The 9,577-nt window shown below is 33.6% G+C and overlaps 1 protein-coding gene and 1 long non-coding RNA gene across 2 annotated transcripts; both read right to left on the minus strand.

Moving 5' to 3' along the window:
* Window positions 1–6,812: 6,812 nt before the first annotated feature.
* On the minus strand, window positions 6,813–8,759 carry LOC146741310 (uncharacterized). Its single transcript, XM_085499896.1, has 4 exons — window positions 8,628–8,759; window positions 8,224–8,392; window positions 6,967–7,751; window positions 6,813–6,863 (listed from the first exon to the last, which is right to left on the minus strand). The coding sequence occupies exons 1-4, from the start codon at window positions 8,757–8,759 to the stop codon at window positions 6,813–6,815; spliced, it is 1,137 nt and encodes a 378-aa protein (XP_085356022.1).
* A 192-nt stretch (window positions 8,760–8,951) lies between these two features.
* LOC146741311 (uncharacterized) lies at window positions 8,952–9,301 on the minus strand. The gene is made up of 2 exons (XR_014929749.1): window positions 9,202–9,301; window positions 8,952–9,055 (listed from the first exon to the last, which is right to left on the minus strand). It is a non-coding gene; the product is annotated as an uncharacterized LOC146741311 (long non-coding RNA).
* Between the last annotated feature and the right edge of the window lie 276 nt (window positions 9,302–9,577).

Genomic DNA, 9,577 nt, shown 5'->3' on the forward strand with positions numbered 1-9,577 from the left:
TTTCATACAAAACAGGAGATCACTCGAATGAAAAAAAAGTTTTTAGGTACGAAATGTCAACAGCATTCGTAGATGATTTTATTGTCAGCTTCTCCAGCGTCGGAAATAAGTTAAAATATGTTAACATCCACAATGTGTATGTCTTCAACCTCCTTAACTATGTCTTTCATCCCTTTTGTAACATGCTGTGATTACAAAACCGGTATAACACGCAGCCTGCAGAAAGCATGGTCACATTCTTTGTCTGCCTTAGAATGTAACTCAAAGGGTAAGGACTACTGTACCTTGTCCATTTTCGAAAAGGGCAACTTACAATGACACAGTACACATGGCTCTTACAATGACACAGTACACATGGCTCTTACACATAAGTTTACTTGATGTCAAATCATGTTCTCGTTCATCATGTCTATTAACCAAAATTATTACACACTGCACTAGGACACACAGATGGGAGGGAGCCATTAATCCACGATATACTTTAAAATGCAATGGACAATTCAAGGTTCAATTCACTTTTACAAATTGATTAATTAGTAATTGATATAAGTTACACTCATAATTGAACATATTGTAAGGATTTTATCGTTTTTTCCAATCACATTTTTCCAATTAATTAATTAATCCAACCTATTTGTGACCGTCTGTTTTAAAGTACATACATTGTCTTTTATATTATTATGTGCCTGTATAGCTGAACCATTAAACATAGCTCCACGTATAGTAGGTATCATGTGTCTTACATGTAGATGATTGTTTGATCCTACCCCAATATTATTAAAAAAACACGCTCGTGTAGTATATTTAATTACAAACAGACAAGGAACATTGTGTTGTGACTGACAACCACTGTAAATAATATCAGTGAAATAAAATACAAAATATATCCAGATGACGTATAGCAACACTAGAGAGCAAATACCAGCAGTACTTTAACACAATGACTGCTTCTTACATGTGTTTACTATCTTACATAAAAATGTTTTCTTTCTCATAAACCAATGTCGATAATTAAGAGAGATCACGCGAATTATTTTGTTAAACGTGTTTACCAAAAGCTATCTATTCTCTTAAACTCATGCAAGAAACAGTTCAACAGGTGCAAACACTATGCCGAAATCGAAAGGAAACAATTTGAAGAGGGGGTTAGTGGCGGCAGTTCAAACGAGTTAACGGCAATTCTGAATGAAATAAAATTCTTCGCTCGACTTTATATTGATTCGGAAATGTCATTAGACCGTAGAAACCTGGCTGAGAGCAAAATAGCGACAAGACAGGATTGTGCATCTCAAATAGTCTTATTTGTTCTCTGCACTCTAAACAAACTCTCCACAGTCAGCTGCATCTAATGTCAAAATATAAATATAGTATATTAAAAATTGTACTATCCATGTATCGTATTTTATATCAGTTTATATCAATATTAATACAATAACATTATTATAATGGCGTTTTAATTCATTAAAATTTGCATTATTATAAATCTTTATATCCACTTCCAATGCTCACCCCTTTCTAGTCCAGCATTTAAGAAGAAGTATTGTTTAAATGTTGATAAAATCATGAAATGCTGTACATATCTACAGTTTATAGAGATATACTCAAGGCACTTGCATATCAAGTATCAAAACAATCATGCTAGTAGGGAATAATAGCATGTTCATCAGCAGATGAGAAGCGTTTCCTAAAGCAGGGAATGGAAGATGTGGTCACAAAAAACACAAATCTGAGGCCCAGTCAGGGTATTCATATATCAAAATAATAATTCGATAATAGCATTTCCAGCAAAAAGAATACAAATAATACTTGCGTGATAAATCAATCATAGTCATAATCAAAGTAGCATTCGTGTAACTGTGTTTTTTGTATTTAAGGGCACAAGCTCTGCCAAATTCTGATTGTCAGTGTTAGTAGTTTTCTGTGCAACGCCCTCTAGTGATACATGCTTATTTTATGGCACCTCCTATGTTATCACTTTACTCCTCAGTAACGACAAAGCATAACATCTGGTATTTATAGTTCAAGGATGAGATGCACATATTTAGAAACTTTTTGATTAGTCTAGAACTGATTTCTTCCATTTTTTGAAAAAAGCAGATGTTTATGTTAGGCTTTTACTGAAAACTGTTATTTATTATAACTTATATGCATGATTGTAGGCATTTTATAGATAACTAATAAAAGATGTATACAAGTATCGCTATGTAATTATGTCGTCTGCGCAGAATTCTGTGTCGTCACTGATTGGCCGTCTCCATGACAAAATGTAATATATGCATGGAATTCAACACGAATATCATTATTCAAATTTTAAATACCAGTGTATAACTCGAAAATAAATTATATGTCATATCTACATGATTATCTGTTATCTTGTAAGCAGTACATATTCATAGTTCACAGGTATATAATAACGATAAGCAGAATTGGATATTTTACAAAGAAACTCGATAACAAATGAATAGCTATTGTCATTTCATAACAGTTGCACTATTACGGCACGTTTCCACGACATGGAAGTAGAATCCGGCAATGTACATGTGTGCCATCTAAATGGGGTTTTCTGCATAGACGGTATTCGATAAACATTGTACGTTTATATATCAAAGTATCTATGCATACGACTATTTACCTCATGTTACATAGTATATATTGTGGTTGCATTCAATATTTCAACCCCCATACCTCGCATGTACGTTACACACATGATAGGTATGTATCTCGAGTGTCTATGAAGATATAGATCATCGCGTGGAATAAGCTAACTGTATAACATATAAGAGCATTGTCCTCATGGAATCCGCTGTAATGATAAAGGTAACTTTGTGTATTTATTATCTGATCAAATACTGTCGACAGAGCTCGTCAATAAGTTAGTGGGTTTCTTATTAGCGGGGCCTAGTTGAATAAAATTATCGTAATATCCGATAATTTGAATTTTACTATAAACGGAATTAGACGTCCCTAAGCTACTGGTTAATATCCCACATTTATCATCAAAATTCCTGTTCAAATATGGTTGTTGTAGTTTGGAAATATGTCTGGTGTGTATTATTAGGAATAAGAACTAATATAATTAATATATACTATGCACTATCCCTGAGCAAAATAGAAAGGGCCGATAAGGGTAGATAAGAGGATTTGATCGGACCTGGTGGTAATTACTGAGGAATAGAACGATAACATCATCATTCCTTCCAGCTGATTCATAAAGAGGTCGACTAAGGTAGGTCAGCAATGTCTAGCGTAGTACCTACAGAACACCGGATACAAGGGATCCGTAATAGATGTAAGGTTACTTTGCTCCACCATTACTGGTGTTGATATAGGATGTAATTTTCTTCCTCCAAATGTGTTGCCAAATAAGGTTTCAACTGGTAGAAATCACACGTCTGTGTGGGTTACTGAGCCTAGCGATGTCCTAGAAGGACGAGTCAATGGATGCCTAGCAAAGACCAGGAGGATCTGGGTATAACTGTTGTATGTGTTGCGTTAACAATACTACCTCGATGACAAACACCCAAATAAGATCTGTGTGCCTTGCTATGCTAGTCATTGAAATTTATATAAATAAATAGAGGAATAAATATAATATGACCAATCGTTATATATATGTTATATCTTTGAGAATTAGATTTATGAATAATGAACACTTAACCAGCTAGTTTATATATTGCTGCACCCAGCTATCATTACCCACAACACTCAATGTAGATATTATTATTTATACACGGTCTTATTTAAACCGAAAGGTTACAAATGTCCCCATGCAAAATTCGAACCCGCGAACATGATAACGAACCAGTGCTTGCTATATAGTGTCACCAATCGTCACAAACTATACACTTTATTTACAAGCTACATAACAAGTTACAGAGTAATATAATTAATAGGACTAAAGAAGATATGAAAATATTTAATGCAATTTTTTGGGGGTAAAATTAATAGCATAAAAGTCACGTGACGTGCTATAATACAGAGCACTTCCTGGTTTGCCCAAATCCAGCATCCAGACCAATCGCAAATCTTTGAACTTTAATATACATTCAGGCTTCAGAACATTGCGATTAAGGGTTCTGACAGAAGTTGAGGCTGGGAGGATATGACATCTGAAACTAATGTAATTCTTAATAATAGTTCAAGAAATATTTTGTAAAACCACCAACGTCTTAAGATATTGGCACATTTTTGGTGCTCAGCCATTATGTCAATAGTTCAATCTGCTTTGATGGGCCAATCAGATTGCTGGAATTTTTATCACATTGTATGGAATTATGGGGGATTTATACACCGAACTGCCATGACATACGACATAAATATAAATATGTATCTAGCATGGTGGTGAACAAACTGCAGTTGTTTAACCGACAGTTGATGTCACCACCGTGCATATAAATATATTTCAAAAGACGAAATGTATGAGTAAGACTCTGTATTTGTTTTACCATGTGGCACTAAGCATAGCTTCTTACAATACCATTGAGATAGGAATAAGGGCTCTCTAACCTTCTGTCCTCACTACTCCACACTACATTTATATGTTACTGTCTTGCCTAATGCTTGATTATGTAGATTCGACTCATGTAAAAACATGAAAAAGGGTATATTGTGCTGAGCCTTGTAACCCTGTAGTGTTCTGAAAGAGATTTGTGTGTTTGTTCTATTTTACGCCAAATGGTCAAATGTTCATGCATGGAATTCATAATAATTGTTTCATCTAATTCAATAATTATTTAAACATTAAACTTGGACACACTGAAGAATAAATAGGGAACTGGCTTTCCCTTCTTCCAAAGAAGAAATATTGTAATTCTAGTGCCCTCTGGTTTAGTAGCAAGCATAAGAATAATGTTGTCAAGTCTGCAATCAGAGTTTGAAAACTAGCGACTATTCAAAGTGAAATTGAAAGTGAAGAACTAAGCTGAATACTGGTTTCCCATATTTTACGCTGTCCAATTGGGATTGCTCGAATGGTCAACTCAATGTTTACATCACCATCTTAGATAATGTAAAGGTGCTTGAGAGGGCGCGCTGAAAAGTATGGCTCTCAAAAAATTATCTCTAATCACGGCAACACAATCGCCGATTGCATTATCTTTACAAATATATCGTTTTAATAAGCCTTGAGGAGATATCTAACCATTAATTCAATTGTCTATACCAGGCAGTAAATGAATATATACAGTACAGTTAGGCAGTATTTCCAATGAACATAATAAATGCAACAAGAACACAGAGTTGACTCAAAGCCATGTGTATTTTTTGCAATCTATTTCTCTGAGTTGCTTGAATGTGTTAAGGATGTATGCTACAAAATAAAAAATCCATGGAAAAAATACTATAGGTGTACAGGACATGTTACTCTAAACTCATAGAAAAAAACATGGGGTTAATGTACTAATTTTTAAGATACACAACTCACAATTATGCTGAGTCACATTTTTAAGTAGCTTTCATAAATAACTTAAGTTGTCATTTTTACTCAGTCTTAATCCATATTTTTACTGAAATTGGTTTTATCCTATCAGCACATAATATGAGTTCATATTTAAATTCAATTCTAATGAATTTAAGAAATTACCTATTTAAAGAAAACAATAGTTTCCTTCATTTGGTTTTCTATTTTAGATGAAAAAATTCATAGAAACTGTTCTACAAAAAATTTCATCCATGGAAATCTCTTGAAATTGTGTAGATGTTGAGTACTTATGAAGTTATTTCATATTATACATTGAAAATGGTATGCTAATGCATTACTTTTGAGAAAAAATAGTTTAATTGTCAGTTTCAATAATCTTGGTGGCCATGTTGGATCATCTACGTGACCTTTGACCTTTGTCAGTGCCCTTGTCAATATACATATCGGGGTACATCAAATATGGTCATGTACATCCAACATCAGTAGATTATATTGTTTTATATATGAAGTACAGTTTATATATATTGGCTGGGTGTTCTTACCTTTCATTGGAAATATAGAAATTCAAATTCAAGTCAATATTACATATTATACATTGAAAATGGTATGCTAATGCATTACTTTTGAGAAAAAATAGTTTAATTGTCAGTTTCAATAATCTTGGTGGCCATGTTGGATCATCTACGTGACCTTTGACCTTTGTCAGTGCCCTTGTCAATATACATATCGGGGTACATCAAATATGGTCATGTACATCCAACATCAGTAGATTATATTGTTTTATATATGAAGTACAGTTTATATATATTGGCTGGGTGTTCTTACCTTTCATTGGAAATATAGAAATTCAAATTGAAGCCACTAATGCACTGAAGTATTATTTTCTTCTGAGGGATACTGATGAAAGCATTGTATTCTCAGTTAGGGCACATGTGTGTATGGTGGTGGGGAGGGGGGGTGCTGTAACATACATACAATGCAGGGTATGACTAGTGTTACATACATGAAGTGACAAAAAGATCAGTACTGTTTATTTGTAACTAATATTTATTTTGCGTTCTTTTTTTTAATATTCATATATTGATAAATAAAAAAAAGTTGTCCATAAATACTTCACTTATTTTAAAATAATATAACACTTGCTTTATCATTTAAGTAGTATACAATTGTATATATTTACTTTTTTTAAATCTGGATATAAATACATATATTTAGATACAATACCCTTCAATGGGCAAAAAAAGTGTTTTCTTTTCTGAAAATATGCCAATGTGCCTGTTAATAAAAAAATAATAAAAAATGAAAATTACTGATAGCATCACTGAATGACACCCTCCCCAACATTGCATGAATAATCCCATTTTCACCCTATGAGACATTTACATACCAAATATCAGTCTAGTGTTCTCAAAGAAGTCATGTAACGAATGGATGGATTAGTAAACTAAAAAAATATCACAAGAATCATTAATCATTGTTTTAAATATAGTTACTTCTTTTCAAAAAACTGTGATAGTGACAAGAATGTTTTTTTTATGTTTGGTTACCCGTGGATGACCAAAATAATCTTCACTAAGCAACTTCACCAATCCATCTATCCCTCCTCTGCTATAAGCCAATTTCAAGTGACAAAATGCCAGACCAGAAGCAGCTATTTTCTCAGCCATACACTTTGTAATTACCTTCTTACTTATTAGTTGACTAAGAGAAGACAGATTTTTCTTTTTACACAATAGAAATTCAAGAGCTTCTATAATAAAATCAACAGAGAAGCTATGTTTACTCATATGGCTGATGTCAACATTACATTTATCAATCAATTGTTGAAGCATATGTACATCATGTTTTGCATTGTGAGCACTGTATTCAGTGTGTAAATAATCATTAACCAGGTTTTCTTCAGAGTAAGATGATCGAGGTGGTAAAATTTCACGGAATACAGAGAGGGTATCAGAAAAGCAGCAATGTTTATGTTTCAGTTTGTCTAAAAGACCATATCTTTGCACAGAACTAACCAGAATCCTAGCATCAAAATTCTTACAGTTATGTGCAACTAACACAGAATTTAATGGAATCCATTCTATAAAACTCTCAAGAGCATCTTTATGTGATAATGTTGGTAATAAATTAAAGTTATGAAACAGTTTACCACATGTATAGTTGTACATGTATACTTTGGATGCTGCTGGATGTATTGGCTGATAGGGGTCAATATACTCATCAAATATTTTACCATCATAAGATGCAGCAATTTGACAAATTGAGGAATCAATACCAAATGATGTTGTTTCAAGATCAAATACAACAACAGGAGAATCTTTAAGTATTTTTACTGGAAAATTACAGGAGCATTAACTGGTTCAGGAATACATGTAATATCAATGTCATTTCTAATTGCAATGTTTGTGTTGTATGTGTCACCTTCTCTCAACTCAGTAGCATTACATTTTTTGTTTCGCTCCTCTTTTAATTGTATACGTATAAGTTTGTATTTTTTGTTTTCTGTCTGCATCTTTCTTTTTCTTGCTTTATTGTCTAGTTTTATTCCCCTCACCTGTGAAACAATTCCAGGAGATAGTCCATTTTCTTTGTTAACACTACAAACGTATGTGTATCCACTATTTTTCTTTGAAACTGCTGCTGCAATGCGGATATTTAAACTTTCTGATTTACTGTAATGTCTGTTTTTTGGTGCTTTAGAAGCAACAGTGTTATGAAAGCTTTCATTGGCTTGTGTTGAACTCATAAAATAAAGTTTATTTGCACATGAGGCATAAATTTAAAAAATAGATTTTAGTCTTTACGCAATTCTACCCCAGAAAGATCTTTACCATATGGAAGACGTTTGTGGCAGTAAGTATATGGCTGACGTTGGTAACCACACCATTTACGATCACATGATTCATGAGATCCAAATGCATGGGGAACAATGGCATGCAAGTTTTGATTGATTAAAGCTGGCCTACCTTTGTTCTGAGTAACAGCATAGAAAAAACATGTTTGAAAATACTTGATAACACGCGGTGTTACTATTTTGTGAATTTGTGAAAGTTCATATAGTTTATTTCCTAGACCTTTTTTGGTGTGGTTCGTATCTGGTCTCTTCTCAATATCTTGGTAAATTTCTGTTTAGTTTATGAATGGTTGTTGTATCATCATCCATAGTTAAAGATACTGTCTTAGCACTAGTTTTGTTAATAGTTTTTACCACTTCAACAGCAATATCCCCTTCCATAGCTTTGGAACTCCCTGTCCAGTTTTTACGACAGTCATGTTTTCTTGTGTTCATATCCCCATTTTCACAAATTTTGCATCCCTTTGAACGCACAGCATATCCCATAATTTTACCACTTGCTTCCCCTATAGCAGCACCATGACATGACAGACTGTTATATTCTTTGCCAGAGCCACGACGCTGCCATGCACCATCAAAGGAAATATCAACTTGATTTTTATTTGAACTAAGTTTTTGTTCTTCAGTTAGAGCTTTAACACACAGTCGTTTTGCAACATTCTCAATACCAACACCTGCTTCTCTTTCTCTTTTCTTTAATGTCTTGTGGTGTATACCCGGTATATTCAGTGAGGCAAGGAAGTTATTCACATGAGTCTCTCCCATTCCACTGTGTACCATTCCTATGTTATGAAATAAGAACAACTTAAATTCAACATTTTATAAGATTAGTTTTTGCTACCCTACATTACTAAAAGTATGATCACCAATATATGACCATAAGAGGTTAATAATTGAGATGAATCCTTAGTTTGGCTGTAAATCTTACCGGTGGCTAATTTGGTATTTACATCAAATATAGGTAATCTTTGGTTTGATTTGGCATTCCTATGTGTCGAACCTGTATACACATGGTTTACAGTACCACATCTCTGGCAAGGTATATACAGTACACTACCAAGACCATATCGTCTCTCTTCCTGGCATACCATCAGAACAAGGTGTTCACAACACACAGCACAGGCGTTTAATCCCTCAGCTAGAACAGACAGCTGTACTATTCTGCGTCCAACATTCCAATTTATAGCACTTTCTGATGTAACTTCTGTAAAGATAAATCAGATTATCATTACAGTCATCATGTAAATAAATTTCATGCAATTTGCACTACTATACTGGCTAACAGATATTAACAGCAAGATAGT

The sequence above is a fragment of the Saccoglossus kowalevskii genome, chromosome 6, assembly GCF_978046115.1.
Source record: "Saccoglossus kowalevskii chromosome 6, keSacKowa6.1, whole genome shotgun sequence".
NCBI classification, from domain to species: Eukaryota; Metazoa; Hemichordata; class Enteropneusta; family Harrimaniidae; genus Saccoglossus; species Saccoglossus kowalevskii.